General features: G+C 44.3%; 1 protein-coding gene across 1 annotated transcript in view; it reads left to right on the forward strand.

The window, feature by feature from the left end:
- The window catches only part of CCDC40 (coiled-coil domain containing 40), a 54,255-nt gene that overhangs the window by 15,008 nt on the left and 16,479 nt on the right, over window positions 1-22,768 (forward strand). The window contains exons 6-11 of the mRNA XM_056848636.1: window positions 4,452-4,624; window positions 5,329-5,412; window positions 5,502-5,721; window positions 7,161-7,318; window positions 7,724-7,846; window positions 11,622-11,743. Coding sequence (XP_056704614.1) covers window positions 4,452-4,624; window positions 5,329-5,412; window positions 5,502-5,721; window positions 7,161-7,318; window positions 7,724-7,846; window positions 11,622-11,743 — 880 coding nt within the window. The remainder of the gene's footprint in view (window positions 1-4,451; window positions 4,625-5,328; window positions 5,413-5,501; window positions 5,722-7,160; window positions 7,319-7,723; window positions 7,847-11,621; window positions 11,744-22,768) is intronic.

The raw sequence follows: 22,768 nt of genomic DNA on the forward strand, positions 1-22,768 counted from the left end.
TTATAATATTATATCCAAAAGAAAAGCAAAAGCAAAATAAAGTACAGAATATACCCACCACCCCCATCTCCTGTGAGTCACCCCCTCCTCCAGTGGTTGCCTCCGGTGAAAGCCCTCTTAGATTATAATTATTCTGTTTTTTAACCCTTTTTGTTTATTTTCGTTTGGTTTTTGTTATTGCTGAACTAGGATACTGTATCATGATGCTTTGGATATCCAAGTTAGTTGGATAATCAGAAATATGACCTAACAGCAGTGGTAATAGGAGGAAGACAGATTTAACCCAAGTAATTCGGAATTAGAACACAGGTTAGAAACTGCACACCTAATAACAATGTTGGTTTATTGTCGTATCCACTGTGTTTACTTTTTTATCCAGGTTGCTTCCATGTGGAGGTTTTGCTCCGTACACCCCCCACCCAAGGCAGTGGCATCATTGTGCGTTTGCCCACCTTCCAAGTTTTCCCCAGATTTGCTGCATTTCCCCCCAAATCTGCTTTGGTATAATCTTTCCTGGAAGATTGTACTCAAAGCAAGCTTTGGGAGAGGGTGAATGGGATGGTGTGGATTTCTGGGCCTCCCTGCCCATATCCTGCAACATTTCTTTCATTTCCCCTCATGCCCATTATTCTGCCCCACCCCCAGTTGGCTTTTGCTGATTTTTTCTTGCTGTTTTCAGCAGTTGGTGTATCACTATAGCAATATACCTACTACTGTTTCTTTAGAGAAGCTGGCAAAAAGCACTGTGATGGTAGGTGGAGGGGAACGGCAGGTGCAAGGGAGAATGGAGGAAAGACAGAGAATCCCTTTGTGTGGAGATTCCCTTGCTGCTATTCTTGCAATAAGCAGAGTAATAAAACCAGCACTAAAATCTATAAAACCTTCATCGCAGCAGTAATACGTTTAAAAACTAATTTTAAATTTAGTAATACTGTGTGTTAAGTGCTGTCAAGTCACTTCCGACTCATGGCGACCCTATGAATCAGTGTTACTACAGTAACATTAAAATATTAAAATCAGCAAAAAAAATTTAAAATGATGAAAATACTCATAAAACAAAATAGAATGGTGCACAGCAAACAGGGTAACCAAGTATGTTAAACAAAGCTTAGCGAAATAAGACAGACCACAACAGCAACTAAAAACAAATCAATTGGCCAGGGAAAAAAAAGACATTTTCACCTGGCATCTAAATGGTAAAACCTGGTGCCAAGCAAACTGTGATGTGGAAGGCATTCCTCAATTTAAGCACCTGTTATACTCACCCTCTGTTACTGAATGTGGTCCAAGAAACATGTGCTGTAAACAGTTCCCCATGCAAATAGGGCCCACTTTCCAATTTGGTCCCAAATTCACACTAGGGTAGCCAGAGCATAGGGAAGAAAACTTTCCTTCTTCTGCCTCTTGCTCCTAGGAGTCTTTGGCAATGTTGGGATTGTTGACAAAGTGATGAAGCTCCTAGCATAAGCTTGTAAGAGGTACTGAGAGTCTTGGAGAGAGTGAAATCAAATATAAGTTTATTGACGGAAATAATTAGCAAGTCTCAAACAGTCGTGACAATATCAAGCATGCAGTATTCAACACTGTCAAGACCATGCTGACAGATTAATGTTCCAGATGCCTACACATGCTGTGCAAAGTGTCTAATTCAAGAAGGGGAGGCAAGAGGTCAAAGAGATAGAGTGTGAAGCAGGGCTGATACTTATTTGTGCAGGTCTGATTCTCTAGGTTGGATTCTGAGTGTCTGAGAAGCCAATACTCCCAAAAAGATAAATCAAAGGGAAGAGCAGTGAGGCCAAGCCTGCTGAAGTTCCAAAGCAGTTTAGAGAGGTAGATACATGTGATAATATATAATTTGTTGACAAATTGGGAAAATGTTATTTAGATCCTGTTACTGTTAGGTGGATCTGTAATTGGTTGACAGATCGCACCCAAAGAGTGCTCGTTAATGGTTCCTTATACACTTGGAGAGGAGTGACTAGTGGAGTGCCTCAGGGATCTGTCCTGGGCCCTGTGTTGTTCAATATCTTTATAAATAATTTGGATGAAGGCATAGAGGGGATGCTTATTAAATATGCAGATGATACTAAATTGGGAGGGGTAGCAAATACGGTAGAAGACAGAGCCAGGATACAGGATGATCTTGACAGGAGAATTGGGCTAAAACTAATAAAATGCATTTCAACAGAGATAAATATAAAGTTCTGCATTTAGGTAGGAAAAAATCAAATGCATAGTTATAGGATGGGGGAAACTTGTCTTAGCAGTAGTGTGTGCTAAAAGGATCTTGGGGTCCTGGCAGACCAAACACTGAGCATGAGTCAGCAGCGTGATGCGGTAGCTAAAAAGGCAAATGCGATCTTGGGCTGCGTCAACAGAAGTATAGTGTCCAGATCACGTGAAATGATGGTATCACTTTACTCTGCTCTGGTTAGATCTCACCTAGAGTATTGTGTTTAGTTTTGGGCACCACAATTTAAGAAAGATGTAGGCAAGCTGGAATGTGTCCAGAGGAGGGCAACAAAGATGGTGAGGGGTCTGGAGACCAAGTCCTATGAGGAAAGGTTGAAGGAGCTGGGTATGTTTAGCCTGAAGAGGAGAAGACTGAGAGGGGATATGATAACCATCTTCAAGTACTTGAAGGGCTGTCATATAGACGACGGTGTCAAGTTGTTTTCTGTTGCCCCAGAAGGTCGGACCAGAACCAATGGGTTAAAATTAATTCAAAAGAGTTTCCAGCTAGACCAGTGGTTCCCAAACATTTGGGGCCACCGCCCCCTTGGTTCCACAAACGAAACCCCAGAGCCCCCTACCCTATCCAATTGCATGGCACGCTAAAGAAGATAATAACAATAAAATTGCAAAACAGTAACAATTAATTGCACATCTATTCAAAATCAAATTAAAACTTTTTAGTTGAAATTTATTCAATAAAACTGATGAACTTGATCCAGTGGTACCAGCTCTTCAAAGTCTGGGGGAAAATTCTGATAGTTTCCATCAAATTTGCCAGCATGGTGCCATAGCTTGATCTGTTGTAAATTAGCGAACATCACAATTGAAGGGGGCCACCTCTAGCGCCCCCCTGCTGCCCTCTTGCCTCTTAATCCCCCCCTTGGGAATCCCACCGCCCCCCAGGGGGTAGTACTGCCCACTTTGGGAACCACTGATCTAGACATTAGGAAGTATTTTCTAACAGTTCGAGCAGTTCCTCAGTGGAACAGGCTTCTTCAGGAGGTGGTAAGTGCTCCTTCCCTGGAGGTTTTTAAGCAGAGGCTAGATGGCCATTAGTCAGCAATGCTGATTCTATGACCTTAGGCAGTTCATGAGAGGGAGGGCATCTTCTGGGCATGGAGTAGGGGTCGGTGTGTGTGTGTGGGGAAGGTGGTTGTGAAATTCCTGCATTGTGTAGGGGGTTGACTAGATGACCCTGGTGGTCCCTTCCAGCTTTATGATTCCATGATCTAGAGCCAGGAAGCATCCCTAGCCACACACATGGTTTGAGCCTGCAGGAGTACATAGGAACTTAGATTTGGGGAAATATTCTGATCCCAGTTATAAAGAGAGATTTGAGTCACAGGCAGGAGAGAGAGGAGGGAGCCAGATTAGTTAAGAAGTGTGCTCCCTGTCCTACTCAGTGTGCTTAGGAGGGAAGTTCAGGGTCCTGGGAACATTTCCAAATAAGGAAGGAGATGTGTTGGTTTCTCTTTGAGGCCACTATTGTTTCTGTGGTGCATGGTGAGATTAATGTGGTGTGTATTCTGAATCCTGACTTCTCTCTCTGCTGGTTGGAATGCCCCGGGAACGCCTTCTGGAACACCAGTGCGAGGACTTGCGCCAGGAAGACACCGGTGGGAGCCTGAGCCAGTGTCCAAGGGCTGCGCTGCCATTGCAGTCCAAGGGGCCCAGTGTTAGTGCCCCAATGCCGGCGTTTGTGCCAGTTTATACAGCGCAAGTGGCACGGATGCCGGCGTAGGGGTCACGCCACTTCCTATGCCCATTCAGCCCCCAACCTCAGGAATGCGCTGAGAGAGTCCTTTCAGTAACCGGACCCCAAATCATTTATGGTTTTATAGATATTAATCAGGACTTTGAATTGTGCCTGTGAGTCAATTGCACTGTAGTTCTTTTAAATCTGGCAAGATATCATTAATCGTATCCTTCTGCCCCATTTTCCATGTTGAAGCTTCGGCAAAGGCAGCTACACATAGAGTGCATTGTAGTAATCCAAGGAGCACATGATCAGAGAATGGATAACGGTGGCAAAACTATACTACTTAAGGAAGGCCTGCAGCTGGCATACCAACCTTTAAGTCCTCTAGTACCTTTACAGAAAATAAACTTCCTTAGGATAAATTCCTTCTTTCAGAAATACTATTTACCAACTGTGTTGCATTCTGTGTCTCATATGCCACTTATCTCTCTTCCAAATATATGCGTCGTTGGAGCAGCTGCCTTCCCTCTCTATTCTGAATCTTCTCTTCAGCTGATGTCTCTGCAGTTCAGTAGAAGTGGCGCCTTGGAAGAGAATGAGGAGGAAATATTGCGCTTGGTTGAGAGGGAGACTGAAGGGAGTGAAGAGACAGAGGAGGAAACAGAGCTGGTGGTGCTGGATCCCGAGCATGTAAGACCAAATGCCAAGAATTAGCTTTGATGTCGGCAGCCATCAAACTGGGCTACACACTAACTGTATTTTAGGGTTAAATGCAATTAATGTAGATCTACTGTAACATTTTCATGGTCAGCAATTCCTTGGTACCCCCTTCCCCCCCCCCCAAGTGTCTTCTTGAATATACTCTATTCCCAGCCTCCTACTTGTCAGACTATAGGATGTGGTCTCTTTTCTGCATCCCTTTCCCATTTGCTTTCCACAGTTCCAGATCCCCATCATGATCCCAGCTTCTCCTTCCTTCCTTGACCCCGTATAGCAGCTGTGTCTCTGCTTTCACACACCTCCACATTTTTTCCTGATGGGCGAACTATTTTGTCTTGCTACCAAATGGTCCCAAAGCTTCTTACTCTGATACCATCTCCCTTAATTTGTTTTATCCTTTTTGAAAGGAATACTGTGGGCTGAGGCATCTGTCAGCATTTTCCAAGGCAAAGGTTGGAGGTGAGGGTTGGATATCCAATATGATGCCTTAGCCAAAGGTCATAGGAATCAGTTTTATTTTAGTTTCATCATGTAGATAAGCTGTTACAAGGTTTTGAATGGCCTAAATAGCAGCCTTCTCATGTAGTTAATGTAGTTAAAGTATCCTGAGTAAGAACTGTAGTTGTTGGCAGGTATTACTTCTGCTAATCATTGGCTCTTGGTTCTTTCTGTAGCCTTTGATGAAAAGATTCCAAACTGCCCTCAAGACCTACCTCAGTAAAAAGATCGGAAAGCTGACGGAGGGGCTTCGTGAAATGGTATGGCATATTTGCTTGGATTTCCCTCTTGTTCTTGTCTAGTTCATGTCATCATGAGCAGGCCCTTTCCCTCCCTTTTGTGACTGCAGGCAGTTCTCATGAAGAACAAAACAAAAGAGAGAGAGGAACTTGGTGTGGTTCTGTATGGAGTCCAGCAGCAGTTGGCCCGGCTGCAAATGGATTTGGAGAAGAATCACAGTTGTCATGCTCAGATCTCTATGGTCCGCCGACAGCTGGAGGAAGAGTTGCAAGACCTCAGAAATATGTATAAGAAGACATGCCAGAGCACTGACGAAGAACGCAAGAAAGGTGATGTTTATTTACTGCTAGCTTGTTCCTTACTCTTTGCAGACTGTGAAAGTAAACATGGCAAACTGTTGCAAAACTGTTTGGGAACAGTGGGTCTGTTGAAGTACCTGTTAACATAGCAGACTATGAATATTCTACACATCGAACTCATGTTGCCTTAATTATTTTATACAGTTGTTGGGTCATATTAATGCAGATACGGTTGTCGACCAGTAGAACAAGTTGAATTTTGTTCTGGCAATCTCCTTGTTACTATATTAGCTGATCACCAATTTACCCAGCTGAGAAACAGTAACCAGGCAATTTTAAGCAAAGCTACATAGTTCTAAGCCCATTGACTTCAATTGACTTAGTGTAACTCTGCTTAGTACTGCACTTCAAATGTAACCTGCTGTCAAGGTTTGTCACATCCCTGAGTCAGATGGTACTTCCTCAAAACAAGGGGGAGCCCAGGATAAAGAGCCCTCCCTCCCAGTAAAGTCTGGTGCCAATGGACATGGAATACCCTAACAGGAACTCTGGAGGAATGGCTATGGGGGACACCTTGTCCCTCCATGCTAAATTCTACAAGACTCCCAACATCAAGCCCTTGTCACCAGAAGCAGCAGCAATGATGAACACAGATAAAAGCCCCCTTTAGATAGTAGAATGCTTACCTGCTTGCATAATGCCTCTCTTCCCCAAGCTCCATTTCTGTTGCTGACAACTGCTTCCAGGATTAGAAACTCTGCTGATGCACCAGGAAGGGGGCTGCCACACCTACTGTAGTAGAAGTTGCTGTCTGGAGGCTGCTGGTGCAACAGACATGCTGCCAGCTCCTTGGCTCGAGTTACTTTGTAGATAGCTCCCCTGCTGTTTCAGCAATGAAGTCCTAGGATCTGGTCCACCATTAAGTTCCCTTTCTGTTCCAGACTTTAAGGTAGTAATTTTATCATTTTGTTGAATAATTGGAAAGTATGGTCTTCTATGCCTTAGTATTTGGCTGTGGTTGTTGAAGTTTGGATATCTGGCCATGAAAGATTCTGTCAGACAAACTAGGAGAGAACATTCTTTGCATACTTAAGTTCCCAGGGCCAACCCTTGACCTGTCTGGTACCAGGATGGGGAAAGACCTCTGCCAAAACACAGAAGAGATTACTGGGCAAGATAAATGGATAATTTGACTCCATATAGGGCAGCTTCATATGATGTTGGGACACAGGCAAAATATGTAGGTCCTTACCTGAGAAGACTTCATGGAACAACTGGTCAGGGCTTGTTCACATAGCCTCTTGTAAGTAGAAGTTGCCTTATTAGAGTGCAGGCCTTTTCAGTTGGTTGTGTGACATTAACTTGAGTACACATTATTCTCTGCAGTTCCCCCCTTAAATCAGAATCTTGGAACTGGTCTCCTTTCCCCTTACATCTGGCTTGGAATTTTTCCCTGCTCTTTTTCATAGTTTCATCCATGCAGACAGAGATGGAAAATCTGTCTCTGCGCCTGTTCTACATGCAGAACATGGACCAAGATGTACGTGATGATATTGCTGTGATGAAGCGAACAGTGAAGAAGACTGAAGTGGAGCGGATGCATGCAGAGGTGGAAAAGCAAAAACAGGTACCGAGCAATCACTGCCCTCACTGGGGCTGCATATACCTTTCTCTATCCGCTTCTAATCCTTCTCTCCTCTCAGGTCCGCACACAGCTTCTTGCCAATGCACATTTCCACCAGTCCCTTTATCTCCTCTGACTCCTCTGATTTGCTATTTCGCTGTCTATACCTGGGACAGGCCCCTCACTCAGTATCGTCAGTCCATTTGCTTCTTCATAGAAAAACAGTTTGTCATCAAAGGCTTTTTTGAACCTCCCAAGTGTCGTCTTACCTGCACTTCCATTGCCATCTGATTCTCGTCTGTTTGCTTTATAATTTGCTAATGTGGTCCGGAGGCTCTTTACGAATGATGTGGGACAGGAGCAAGGAGGGGGCTGGTACTGTTACCTTGGATGTTTCTGACTTAACAGGACCTTCATGTTGACCGCTTAACAAGGACAGCCAATGAGTTGCAAGAGCAGATCGCTTTATACGAAGCACAACACATAGCCCAGGCTGAAGACACCAGAATCACGCGGCAAGATGTGGCAGAGGTAAGAGGGGATAGGATCACTTTGTCTGGGCTAAAATGTTTTCATGATGAGGCATCTTTCCAACCTTTCTCCCAGAAGGATATTCTCAAATTGTATTTTTAAAGTTAACTATTGGTCCTTTGTTGAATCTGTGGGCATGTGTGGAATTTTGAGAATGGGTGGTGGGCATCCCCACAAAATGGCTGTCATGGGAAATAGGAACAGTCACACCGTGGCTGCTGTATTGGCAATTATTAAACATTGGAAGGTTCCAAGTCAAGTATCCTCCTAGGTTGGGAATATCTATCTTCAAATGGACATTCCCAGTAGTGGCTAAGCCTTCTGCTATCTTCTGAAGCACCTCCTGTTCCGGTGAGGTGGAGGAAACCCAGGATCTTTGCTTTAGGTAAGTATTTTGAGGAAGAATCTAGTGGGTACCAGACAATCCATTGGTGGACACCAGGGTGGACATGGGTGCCACACCTGACATCATATGTAAATTAGCATCTGACACTGAGTGCCTAACTACATAATACTTTGGAGTGGATCCAACCATCATCCAAAGAGCCTTTCTCCAGCCTAAAGAGCTGCCCTCTGCTTCCTCCACCTTACTCAGTGGAGTGAGAGCTTAGTGGTAGGATCCACCCCATTGTTTCCAGGTCTGCTGCAGGTCCTGTTTACCAGACACGTGCTGGGAATTTCATGTCGAAACCTAAGTCCTAGTACTCTATAGGCCTGTTTTGGATCAGGACTGCAGTGCATGGGGAGAGGTGACTAATTCTCCTCCACCAGCTGCCATTTTCCCAATCTGCAAATGCCTCAGGGAATCGCTATTTGCTACTTGGAAAATGTACATGTAATTATGGGCTACAGATATGTTTCCCCAACAGGGCATATAGCAGCTCTTGACGTGGAAGCAAGTGGATTAGGAGTTCCTCCAGGACATACCACCAGAAGTCTTGCTTTATAAGAAACAGTGTCTTTATTTACAGTGCACAGATGAAACATACCATCACGTACACTTCTCCACTACTACTTCCAGGCTTCCTCCAAATAGGTTAGGTTTGGATAGGTTATTTACAGAATCACAGTTACATAGCCTTATATACACTCACTGCACCTGATCTGCATTTAGGCCACCTGTGGACCTTCCCAAGCATTGCATCAGCAAACTGCCCAGATCCGGATTACTGCAGTTCCCTTTGGTACCAACAAGGCTATGGCTTCTGCTTACATCATCTTTGACCTCCCAGATCTCCCAGATCTGACAGCTATCACACAGCTGTTACTGTCAGATTATTACAACCAACTTGATACTCTGACACTCCTTCTCAAGTTGTTATAATAATTGCACTAATTGTTTAAATCTGTCACTACTAACTGCTTTAGTGAACAGATCAGCCATGTTCCTTTCACCTGCACACTTTATAATATATACATCCTTTCTGTTTATTGCATCAGCCACATTTTGATATCCTTATGTGCTTGCTCTTGCTTCTGAAACATTGCTCGTTTCCCAAGCTCAATGCCGCAGCATTGTCAGTATATACTTTAACAGGTGCATTTACAGTTACATACAGTTCTTTCAATAGGTACATGAACCACTCCAACTGCGTTACTGTTTCGCTTATTGCACTGTACTCAGCCTCACAAGTACTAATTGCAACGAATGACTGAGTCACTGTCTTCCAGTGAATGGGAGCCTTGCCCAGATATAGTACATACCCACTGGTGGACTTTGCTTTTGCCTGGTCTGCCCATGAAGCGTCAGAATAGGCAACCAGTTCTCCATCACAAGCATTAAGGCACAGCTTCCTGTGCATAGATCCTTTCAGGTATCTTAACACCCTTTTAGCTGCCTTCCAGTCAGTTACTGTTGGTGACATGCATTGTTTACTCAGGCAGTGCACAGCCTGATATATGTCTGGTCTAGACCAGGTTGTGAGATACAGCAGGCTTCCTACCAGAGATTGATACATCATTCTATCACACTCTGCCTGTCCATCTGTTTCTCCACTCATAACCTGTTACCATGGGAGGGTCTACAACATTAGCTTCTAACATTTTAAACTTCTCCAGAAGCTGTTGTATTTTATCTGGCTGAGATAAAGAAAACATTCCATCTCCACCTTTGCTTATTTGCACTCCCAGGTAGTTACTTATTCTGCCTAGACATTTTAGCTTAAAACGTTCGCCAAGTAGCTTTTCAAAATGCTCTTTGTCACCTTTATTATTAGTCATTAAACACAGGTTGTCTACCCAAGACATCACAAAGCACTCTTTCCGTCCTGAACACTTGGAAAACAAACAGGAATCAGACACACTCTGCTTGAATCCTAATTTCTTGATAGCATCAGTCAAACAATGGTTCCACTCTCTAGCAGACTGATGGAGACCATATAAAGCTTTGTTTAATTTCAGGACCATGCTTTCCTGCTTTAATTCAAAACCAGGTATTTGCTTCATGAATATTTCTTCCTTTAATGGTGCATTTAAATACGCTGTTTACACATCATAATGGTACACATCTAGACCCTTCAACCCTGCCACAGCCAGAGCTGTTTTGATTGTGGCAGAATAAACCGTGGGACTGAAGGTTAGATCATAATGCAGATATTTGCGTTGGGCGAACCCCTTGCAAACTATCCTTGCCTTACGTTTCACAGTACCATCTGCCAGCTGCTTCAGTTTAAAGACCCAACGACAACCTATTGTAGACTGGCCTCTGGGTAATGTAGCAGGAGCAATAACATTATATTCATTCAATGTATTCATCTCCAGCATTGCCTTTACCCACATGTCACGTTCTCTCCTTTCCAGAGAAATTACTTCCTCATAACAAGTTGGCTCAATTGCAGACACATTATATATACAGTCACAATCCTCAAAACCAAACTTCACCGGTGGCACACCTTTGGTCTTCTCTCAGACCTCCTGACTGCAGCTTCTCCCTCTGGAGTGTCAGAACCTTCTCCTTCTGAGCTGTCTGAACTTTCTATACTTTCCCTTCTGGGAGTACTAGCCGGAGAACCACCATTACCTCTGGCTCCTTGCTGCTCCTTAAAAGGCATAAACACTGTGTCAGGGATCTCATCTGAGCCATGCAATTTTGCCCAATTAAATGACTCACCGAAGTTGGCAGATTTGCTTATTGTAATCTTGTTATTGGTATCAGCAAAACGATAGGATTTTGCAGCATTCTTATACCCGAGGAATAAAAGCGGCTTGGACTTTTTTCCTCCCCCCCTCCTTTGCTTTAAAGATATATTAACCCATGCCTTGGCACCAAACACTCTCAGATGCTTTAGGGATGGTTTTCTCTTATACAAAGCAGTATAGGGGATGTTATCTATGCTGGATGTCCATAGTCGGTTGATGAGGTAATTTGAGACTTTAATTGCCTCCGCCCAAAACCTAGGCTTTAGATTAGCGTCCTCTAACAGAGATTGCAGCATGGATTTCAAATAGCCTATCCTTCGTTCTGCAACTCCATTTTCCTGGGGGGGACACTGGTTAGCAAGTCTGTGCTGTATTCCCTTGCTGTCTAACCACTGGGCTAACTCATTTTTGTTTTTCAGTATAGGTGACTCTGATTCATTGTTAGTATATTTTCAGTTCAGCCCCCCCCCCCTCCCACCCGGATGTAAAGATAAAAAGGAGCAAAGTGACAGAGGCTAAGGTTTCAAATACATAACATTGGTATTGGGTTGTAAATGGAAGAGGAGTGGATGGTGACTGAGAGAATGAGGACTGGCCCATACAGCTGATTTAGCATTTCACCCTGCTGCCTTTGCAGGCATGTACAGAAATACAATCTATAAACCTGGAGAAGAAGCAATTGCTGCATCAATGGGCTGTCAGCTTGACTGGGATGAAGCGGCGTGATGAGGCATATGCTGCCATGCAGGAAGCACTAAGGTAGCAGTGCTGAATCAACAGAGAATGATGTGGGTGGGGGAAGATACGTAAGCGAAAAAGTGCAAAATTATTGTTTCTGTTGAGTTACCGTATTTTTCGCTCCATAAGACACACTTTTTTCCTCCTCAAAAGTGAGGGGAAATGTTGGTGCGTCTTATGGAGTGAATGTGCGTCTTATGGACCCTAGCCCAGTCCATAAGACGCACATTCTAGCTTGGAAGGAAGGTGGGCGGGGCGCACAGAGCTGGCTGGGCGTGCCAGAACAACGCGAGCCGGCGTTCCCCGCCCCGCCGGCCAGCTGGGAGGCAGGCAGGGCGCACAGAGCGGGCCCGCCCACCTCCCAGCTGGCCATCGGGGCAGGGAACGCCAGCTCGCGTTGTTCTGGCACGCCCAGCTCTGTGCGCCCCGCGCACCAGAAAGACGTGAGTCGGCGTTTCCCGCCCCGACGGCCAGCTGGGAGGCAGGCAGGGCGCACAGAGCGGGCCCGCCCGCCTCCCAGCTGGCCTTCGGGGCGGGGAACGCCGGCTCGTGTCGTTCTGGCATGCCCAGCTCTGTGCGCCCCGCCCGCCAGAACAACGCGAGCGGGCGTTCCCCGCCCCGACGGCCAGCTGGGAGGCGGGGGCGCACAGAGCGGCTGGGCGCGACAGAATGACGCGAGCCAGCGTTCCTCGCCCTGACGGCCAGCTGGGGGGGTGCGTCTTATGGTCCGGTGTGTCTAATGGAGCGAAAAATACGGTACATGGGGACAATCCCACAGGAATCAAAGCTAACATTAAGAATGGTGATTGACTGATGGTTATCAGGCACAAGGTTCTCATTGAGAACGTAAGAAGAGCCCTGCTGGATCAGACCAGTAGTCCATCTAATCCAGCAACACAGTGGCTAACCAGTTGCCCTGGCAGGCCAGCAAATACTGCATAGAGGCCAAGGCCTTCCCCTGAAGTGGCCTCCTAGGACTGGTATTCAGTTTGCTGGCTCTGTATATGGAGCTTCCTTTTAGTCACCATGGTTAATAGCCATTAATGGACCTATCCTCCATTAAATGTCTATATCTGCATAAATATACCTTGATAAAGAAAGTAGGCTTGTCCAAAGCACTGCTTTTATGTCCTAAGTGTTTTCCTGTGGTTTGGGGGATATTCTGTAATAATGTTGCATACTTGGTGGGAAGTTCTAAACACTCATTTTTCAAATTTGGTCCTTGAGAAGTTACTGAAACTAGGCCTTAAGAACCAAGCAAACTCACCACAAAATATGGCTGCCCATTACACATAGAAATTACCTGTACTAACCATTCTTTGCCCTGACCTGGGTGGCCCAGGCTAGCCTGATCTCGTCAGATCTCAGAAGCTAAGCAGGGTCAGCCCTGGTTAGTATTTGGATGGGAGACCATCAAGGAATACCAGGGTTGCTGTGCAGAGGAAGGCACTGGCAAACCACCTCTGTTAGTCTCTTGCCCTGAAAAGGGGTCGCCATAAGTCGGCTGCGACTTAACGGCACTTTACACACACACACAGCCATTCTTTATAAGATCTCCCAGTTGACAGGATCAGAATAATCATGGTTGTTAGCCAGTATGTCTAAAAAATGCACACATATTAACTTTGTGTGTTCCAGCCTTAAGATGCTAGAAATGAGAAGGATGACTTCATTGTTACTTTGAGTTCTTGTACTTTTCTGTCATAACCACTATACATAATTTACAAAGCTTAATGAAATGTTTGGGGGAAATAGAATCAAAGCTGCTACTAGATGTTTGAAAAGTTTTGTCTAAACAATTGGCAACTAAATACCTACATAAAATATTGGCAAGCCAAATTGCAATAATTTTAAAATATTGTCGAAGGCTTTCACAGTCAGAGTTCATTGGTTCTCGTAGGTTATCCGGGCTGTGTAACCGTGGTCTTGGTATTTTCTTTCCTGACGTTTCGCCAGCAGCTGTGGCCGGCATCTTCAGAGGAGTAACACTGAAGGACAGTGTCTCTCAGTGTCAAGTGTGTAGGAAGAGTAATATATAGTCAGAAAGGGGTTGGGTTTGAGCTGAATCATTGTCCTGCAAAAAGTAACAAAGGTAATGTACTAACCATTGTCCTGTAAGTATCAAGATGAGGGTGTGGTATGTTAATATGGAACCATTGTATCCTGAAGTGATCTGTTAATGTGTGAAATCCAAAGCTAATCTGCATGGCTATTGTTGACTGTAGTCTTTGTTAACTACAGTCAACAATAGCCATGCAGATTAGCTTTAGATTTCACACATTAACAGATCACTTCAGGATACAATGGTTCCATATTAACATACCACACCGTCATTAGCACATTATCTTGATACTTACAGGACAATGGTTAGCACATTACTTTTGTTACTTTTTGCAGGACAATGATTCAGCTCAAACCCAACACCTTTCTGACTATATATTACTCTTCCTACACACTTGACACTGAGAGACACTGTCCTTCAGTGTTACTCCTCTGAAGATGCCGGCCACAGCTGCTGGCGAAACGTCAGGAAAGAAAATACCAAGACCATGGTTACACAGCCCGGATAACCTACGAGAACCAATGCAATAATTTTATTTTATTTATACCCTGCCCTCTATTCCCTGCCAAGACCAGGCTCAGGGCGGCTAACAACATATAAAATCATACAAATTCATCAGATGCAATAATAAAATCTCAATAAAAATATATAAATTCAAAAAAATTTAAAGCCAGAAATTAGTCAGCAACAGATGGCTCTGAATGCTAAATTAGCTACAGCCCTCAGGCAGCCAGGGCCCCAGTTCTGTCAGTAATACAGACATCATTTATTCATTTCATATCTGTTGCATTGTCAATTCCATCCACTTCTCCTACAGGAAATGTTCATTCTTGCCTTATAACACCCAACTGTGTACCAGTCAACAAAACCTGAGAAGAGAAATTATTTTTCTATAAGCAGATACTGAATTTTGGCATTTACTCTTTGAATTTTGCTGACAAGAAATGACTATCTGCTTTCTGATATCTGCATCATGGTGGAGTTGCCAGGGCTGTGCCCGCAGCTACTGAGTGGCTAGCAGAACACAGGGCCAGCGAGTGACATCATCACCTGTACCGGGTTATTCTAGCCACTGTGCAGCTGAGTGCCTGCATGGTGCTTACAGCCATGGCCCCTGTGGCTCCATCACTACCTTTTGATGCCCTTTGGCAAGGACAAAGCATTCCCTCCCCCTTCAGTGGCGCTCAGTGCTGGTAGCTGGGATATTCCCTGCAACCCTCTCTACAAGCTGTTTAGAGGTATCATATATTTCCAGAACCAGAATACTGCAGTTTGAGTCCTGGAAAACTGTGCAATGTAAGCACTGCATGGAGGAAAGATGTTTGTATTTCCAACAACAAATGAGCAACACCTACTCGGTATTTTACTGGACAAAGAAACACTTCTAGGTAGGTCCTTGTTCGTCTACAGGCTTCTGTGCAGTCCCACATTGGGGACTGCGCACGCGCAGGCCTGCTGCCGGGAAGATTCCATAGCTTCTATAGGCTAGAATAGGGGGCGCCGCGGCTACTGCCATGCGTCCGTTTTCCCGCCGAAAACGGAGCCCTCTAGCGGCGGCACCCCCGTATTCCCTCAGTTCTTTCTCTGCCGCCGTTCGGGAAAGGACCTTTTCTGCTTCTCTTGTCGTTCTGACTGATCTGTGGTAAAGTTTTTCTATTTCCTTTGCTACGGATACGTTTTCTTCTCAAAATGTCGTCTTCAGACGCCGCGATCTTCAAGAAGTGCCAGAATTGCTGCTCTAAGATGCCAAAATCTGATGAACACACCCTTTGTGTTTATTGCCTGGGTGAGGGCCACAATATGGCCGCCTGTAAAATTTGTGTCCTTTTCACACCCAGAGCGCGATCGGCTAGAGCAGACAAACTCAAGTCTTGGCTCTATGAAAAAGCATTATTAGGCTCAAAGACGCCAACTTCGACCTCTTCAGCCGGGCGTGAGCTTTTGCCTACTTTGGAACCCGTTAGTTCCATGGCTTTGGACCCTCCTGCTTCTGGGCGCAAGCGCACAGTTTCTGTTGATTTTAAGGCTCCCAAGAAAAGCGCCACTGAACCCGTGGGCAAGAAAGCTAAGCGCAAGACAAAGCACTTAGAAAAGCCTGGGAAGCTTGCAAAGCCCTCAAAGACCGCTGCTGCAGCTCCCTCGGTTCCGAGTAATATGGATCCGACTGGGTTGGAGGAATCCGGTACTCCACCTCCTCCTCGAACCCCTTCGCCACAGTTGAGTTCCGAGTCTCCCGGTTCCCAGGTGGCTTTCCCTGATCTGTCTGCTTCAGACTTGGGCTTGGCTAAGTCCATGTTTATGCCTCCGGCTCCAAACCAACCCTCTACGTCTGCGCAAGCTCTTGGATCCGTGCCTCTTCAGCAGTCCATGGGACCACAGCCTTGGTGGCCCCAGCAATGGCTGATGCAGTCTGCCGCTCCATGGAACCCCTACGGTGTGCCTTGGTTCCAAGCTCCGTTCCAGCAGCCAGTCCCGTGGTCCGCTCCGTTCCAAGCTCCCCCGCCTGTTCCAGGTCCGGCTGGTGACTCCCAGTTCTCTATGCATGGCAGTGGATCAGACTCTGACAAGGACTTGGTTCCACTCCGATCCGACCCTGGTTCCGAGACTTTATCGGACCCATCCCCAGATGAAGCTTTCGCAGGCCTTCCTCTTTCCCCCAATGAGGATACTCGAGGCTTTGCCGACCAGATGTTGCGTTTGGCTAGATCATTGGAAGTGGACATTGCTTCTTCTGTGCTCAAGCCAAAGGAGAAGATCCTGGCTCCTATTTATTCGGACGCCCCTCTAACTGTTGCGTTGCCTGTACTGTCTGATTTTATGGATAACGCTAACCGGATTTGGGAAAAACCCTCTACCTGTTCTTCTACTTCACGGAAAGTAGACAATGTTTATAGGATTCAGCCTTCTGACTGTGAGTTTTTGTTCTCTCACCCTCCTACTTCCTCTATGATAGTTGCGGAAGTGCAAGCTAAACATCGCCAAGGTATTAATTCCACTCCAGTAGATAAGGACAGTAGGAAAACTGATATTCTTAGTCGGAAGGGCTATACTGCGGATGCGTTAGGGTTCCGTATAGCCAATTACCAAGCGTTCATGGCGGCGTATCAAGGTTACCTGTGGAACCGAATGAGCGCCTTTATGGAATTCTTACCTGACGAACAACGTTCCTTAGCTAGAGTTGTTATGGGTGAGGGCATCAAATTAGCTGGCAATCAAATGAATGCTGGTCGCCATGCCTCGGATTGCACTGCACGGGCGATGGCTGCCTTCATCTTGCTCCGGAGATTTTCCTGGCTCAGGTCGACCAACCTGTCGCAGGATGTTAAAAATCATATTGAGGACTTACCTTTCTTTCTTTTTTTTTAAAGATTTTATTGGGTTTTATATTACAAATTTTCCATTGCAATAATCAACATCTATAACAATATAAAATTTCAATTCTGACTTAATGTTGTTATAATTCCATACAATATATATAAAAAAAGAAAATTTTGGAAAATTTATGACTTCCCCTTCACCTCTATCTGCCTCTTAATAAAAAGTTCATCCCGTCGTAGTTGATCTAATCTTAATAATCTATTAATACCATTTAAAAAAAATTTTAAACCATAATCTGTTAATAAGTATAATTTTACTTATTCATTATAAAAAAAACCAAAAATAACCCCTGGATCAGATTAGAAAATATTCTTCCATTCTTCCCAATTTTAACTCAAATTCACAATAATTCATCCACGCCTCCCATCCCCCCAAAAACTGAACATCATTTTCTTCATTTAAGATAGCTGTGAGTTTTGCCATTTCTGCCACTTCAAACATTTTAACAATCCAGTCTTTTTTCTCGGGAATTTCGGTCCCTTTCCATTTTGCTGCATAAAGCATTCTCGCAGCTGTTGTGGCATAAATCAAAAAAGTTCTTTGTGTAAATAAGTCATCAGGAATCATACTCAATAACATCATTTCTGGTATTTTGGGTATATTTTTTTGTAGTATTAGTCTCAATTCATTGTAGCTCATATCCCAAAAGTCTTTAGCTTTGTCGCAGGTCCACCACATATGATAAAAGGAACCAATTTCCTTGTTACATTTCCAGCAGATAGGGGACATTGTTTTATAAATCTTTGCAATCTTCTTGGGTGTTAGATACCATCTATACATCATTTTATAAATGTTTTCTCTTACTGACTGTGCTTTTATTCCTTTTAGATCTTTGGACCATAGTCGTTCCCATTTATTTAAAGCGATATCATGTCCTACATTTTGAGCCCAGTCAATCATAGTTGGTTTAATCGTATCCTGCTCACCATATATTGTTAAAAGGAGATTATACATTTTAGAAATCAGTTTTGTATTGTTATCCAATAGAATCTTTTGAAGGGAAGATTTTTCTTTAGAAAATCCATTTTTAACATCTTGTACAAAAACTGATTTGATTTGATAATATTGAAGCCATTGTAGATCCTCCTTAAGAAGTTGAAAGTCTTTTAATGAGCATTTCTTTCCATCCCAATTAATTAAATCTTGATAGGTAATAAATTTATCTGGTCTAAGTGGGCGCAATGTTAACATTTCTTGAGGGGATATCCACATCGGTGTTACTGGTTCCAAAATATGTTTATATCTCATCCAGATACGGAGTAGAGAGGACCTGATTATATGATTACGAAATGTTGCTTGTAACTTAATTTTATCATACCACAAGTAGCCATGCCATCCGCTTAAGTTATTGTAACCTTCCAAGTCTAGCAAACGTGTATTTGACAAACTCATCCAGTCTTTTAGCCATACTAAAGCTACCGCTTCAGCATAAAGTTGAAAATTAGGTAGTGCTAAACCTCCTCTAGTTTTTAGATCCACCAGATATTTATAAGCAATCCTTGGTTTTTTCCCTTGCCAGATGAAATTCGAAATGTCTTTCCTCCAAGTATCAAAGTATTTAGTGTGTGATATTATTGGCAAATTTTGGAATAAGAAAAGCATCCTCGGTAAAACATTCATTTGAATCGTTGAGATACGTCCCATTAATGACAGTTTTTTATTTGACCATATAATCATATCAGTTTTAATCTTACCCTATAACTTGAGGTAATTGTTGGTTATCAAATCTTTATTCTTTGCAGTAATCCAAATTCCCAGGTATTTAACTTTGTTGGCTTTCTCCCAACCGGTATATGATATAAATTCCTGTTGCTGTATTTGCGGTAGATTTTTGAATATTATCTTTGTTTTTTCTTGGTTCACTTTGAAGCCTGATATTTCCCCAAAGTCGTCCAAAGTCTCCCGAAGTATATTCATTGATTGTGTTGGATTCTCCAAAATTAACAGGAGGTCGTCCGCGAATGCTCTCACCTTAAATTCATGTTTTTTAATTCTTAACCCGCGGATGTCCTCCATACTTCTTAGTTTCACACATAACGTTTCCAACACCAACAAAAATAAAAGTGGAGACAGGGGACATCCCTGTCTAGTCCCTTTCGTGATTTGGCAGTTATCTGACATTGATTCATTGACTAAAATTTTAGCCTGTTGAGAGGTATAAATAGCCGATATACCTTTCTGAAAGCGGTCTCCAAAGTTCAATTTATCCAAAATCTGTTTCAAAAAATTCCAAGAGACCATATCAAAAGCTTTTTCTGCATCCAAAAATACAAATGCCGCAGTTTGTTGGATATTCTGGTCATAATATTCCAATGAGTCCAGTAAAATTCTTACATTATCCTTTATTTGCCTTCCTGGTATAAAGCCTGCTTGGTCTTCGTGTATAAGATCCTTAATAAATTGTTTTATCCTACATGCCAAAACCGAAGCAAAAATTTTGTAATCCACATTTAACAGCGATATAGGTCTATAGTTGGATGTTTTTTCTGGATCTCTTCCTTCTTTGGGTATCAATGATATAAATGCATGTGACCAAGTCTCCGGAGGACTTACCTTTCGATGGCAAGACCTTGTTTGCCACTTCAACGGATGAGGCTTTGAAACAACTGAAGGCTCAGAAACAAACCGCCAGGTACATGGGGGTTTCTGCTCCTCCTCCTCCTTCCTACCAGCGTCCTCGTTCTACTTATAGAGATCGCCAATCTCAGAATCGTGGTCCATGGCAAGGGCAATATCAACCCCAGTTTTGGCACAGCAGGCCCTACCAGCCCTACCAGCCTTACCAGCCCTACCAACAGAACAGACGCGGCTGCAATAGGTCTCGCAATTCGGGACATAAGCCTTCTTCTCCCAAGCAAGGCCAGAAACCTGCTTTCTGACTGGAGGGGGAGGGGGTGCCCTCCGCAGTTCAGTTTGGTGATCGCCTGGCCCCCTTTTTGTCGGCCTGGCAATCCATTACTACCGATACTTGGGTTTTGCATATAGTTGAATTTGGTTATGCGTTGGAGTTTGCTGTGCTACCCCCTCTTTCATCTCCACCCTTCCCCTCTCACCTACCCTCACCTTCGTTGGGTCAAGCTTTGAAGGAATTGGTTTTGAAAGGGGCTGTTCAAATTTTACCCATGAGTTCATTGGGTTTTGGGTTTTATTCCAGACTGTTCTCAGTGCCTAAGAAGGATGGGGTCCTACGGCCCATTCTTGATCTTCAATGTCTAAATAAGTTTTTGGTTATTAAAAAGTTTCGAATGTTGATGGTTAACCATGTCCTCTCTTTATTGAACCCTGATTGGTGGTTTGCTGTGGTTGACCTCAAGGATGCTTATTTCCACATTGGAATTTCTCTTGAGCATCGGAAATTCCTCCGCTTTGAGGTGGGAGGTCTTTACTACCAGTACACTGTATTTCCTTTTGGGCTTTCTGCGGCTCCCAGAGTCTTCACCAAATGTATGGCTGTGGTTGTAGCTCACCTTAGGTCCCAAGGTATCTCCATTTTTCCCTACCTCGATGACTGGCTTATTACTGCCCCTAGTTTGGATTTGGTACGTACTCAAGTTCAGACTACACTGGATTTGTTGCAATCGTTAGGCTTCCTCATTAATTTCAAGAAGTCTACGTTAGTACCCACTAGACTTACCCAGTTTATTGGTGTTATCCTGGATTCGTCCTTGGGTAAGGCTTTTTTGCCCGATGACAGACGTTTCACCATACAAAGACTGGTGTCTGGTTTCCAAGCTGTTCGTTTCAGACCTGCTCGGGACATTCAAGTGCTCCTGGATCTGATGGCCTCCACTACTGCTGTGGTCCCTTATGCCAGACTCCACATGCGCCCATTACAAAACTGGTTTGTTCGGAATTTTAATCCGTTCATTCACTCACAGTCTAAGAAATTTTCCATCCCCAGGGCGGTCATTAGATCTCTTACCTGGTGGTCTAGGGATGAGAATTTTGCATCTGGGGTTCCTTTTGGGGTGTTCATCCCTACTAAGGTGGTAACCACTGATGCATCTTTGCTGGGTTGGGGAGCCTATTGTGATGACCGTTCGGCTCAGGGCCTATGGTCTCAATCCGAATCTGCCCTACACATTAATTTCCTGGAGTTGTGGGCTATCCGTTTTGCTCTCTCCTCTTTTTCAGATATCCTCAGGAACGAGTGTGTTCTCCTACAGACCGACAACACCACGGCACTGTGTTACGTCAACAGACAAGGGGGTACAGTCTCCCTGTCTTTATGCAGGGAGGCCGCAAAAATATGGGATTGGGCGCTTCTTCACAACGTTACCTTACAGGCCGTTCACATCGCGGGTTCCAGAAACGTGCTAGCGGACGACCTCAGCAGGAACTTCGCTCCTCATCATGAGTGGTCTCTGACTTGGTCTTACCTTCAGCAGGTGTTTCGTCTTTGGGGATTTCCCGACGTGGACTTGTTCGCGACCAAAGACAATGCCAAAGCCCCAGTGTTTTGTTCAAGAGCAGGATTCGATCCCCTCTCTATAGGGGATGCCTTCTCGATCCCTTGGGACAAAGGGTTGTTCTACGCCTTCCCTCCCTTACCTCTCTTAGTGAAGGTTGTCAAACGGGTCCAGTTGTACAAGACCCATTGCATTTTAATAACTCCCTTCTGGCCCAGACAGGTTTGGTTCTCAACAGTCATGTTCCTATCACGGAACACATGGTTTCGTTTCCCCCCTGTACCCGACCTCCTGTCTTACAACAGGGTCCCTCATCAAGATCCCGGCAGACTTCGCCTGACGGCCTGGCTTCTCAAGCCACTAGCATAAATTTTTCTAATGATGTTCTGAAGGTGCTATTGGGTGCTAGGAAACCCTCTACCCGTCGATCTTACACTTGCAAGTGGTACGGTTTTTCTTGGGCTCATGGTTTACGACCCCATTCAGCTCCTTTGCCCAAGGTCTTAGACTACCTATTTACCCTCAAGAAGACTGGTTTGGCTACGTCTTCGATTAAAGTACATATGGCCGCCATCTCTGCCTTTCATGTCTGGATAGAGGGGGGGCCCCTTTTCTCGCATTACACCTCTAAACTGTTTTTGAGAGGTCTTAATAACCTATTTCCCCTGGTTCCTAAAAAGATCGACCAATGGTCTTTATCTTTGGTACTTTCTAGATTAATTTTATCGCCGTTCGAACTCTTGGCCACGGTTCCACTTTCTTCCCTGTCTAAAAAGGTTTGTTTTTTGGTGGCTATAACGTCAGCCCGCCGCGTGGGTGAACTAGCGGCTCTGAGGGCTTCTTCTCCTTTTACCCAATTTTTTCCAAACAGGGTCGTCTTGAGGCCCAGCTGTGAGTTTTTACCAAAAGTAGTATCCAAGTTCCACCTAACCCAATCTGTTTCCTTACCGGTTTTCTTTCCTCAGCCTTCTTCCCCAGCTGAACAAACTTTGCACTCGCTTGATGTTAAACGGGCTTTATTGTATTATTTACAACGTACAAAGGGCTTTAGAAAGTCTGATTCTCTGTTTGTTTTTTTTGCGGGACCCAAGAAGGGTCGGCCGGCTTCTTCTGCTTCTTTATCCAGGTGGATTGTCCAGACTATCCGGTCCTGCTATCATCATGCCGGTGTACAATGTCCTGATTCGCTGAGGGCTC

The sequence above is a fragment of the Euleptes europaea genome, chromosome 1 (assembly GCF_029931775.1).
Source record: "Euleptes europaea isolate rEulEur1 chromosome 1, rEulEur1.hap1, whole genome shotgun sequence".
NCBI lineage: Eukaryota > Metazoa > Chordata > Lepidosauria > Squamata > Sphaerodactylidae > Euleptes > Euleptes europaea.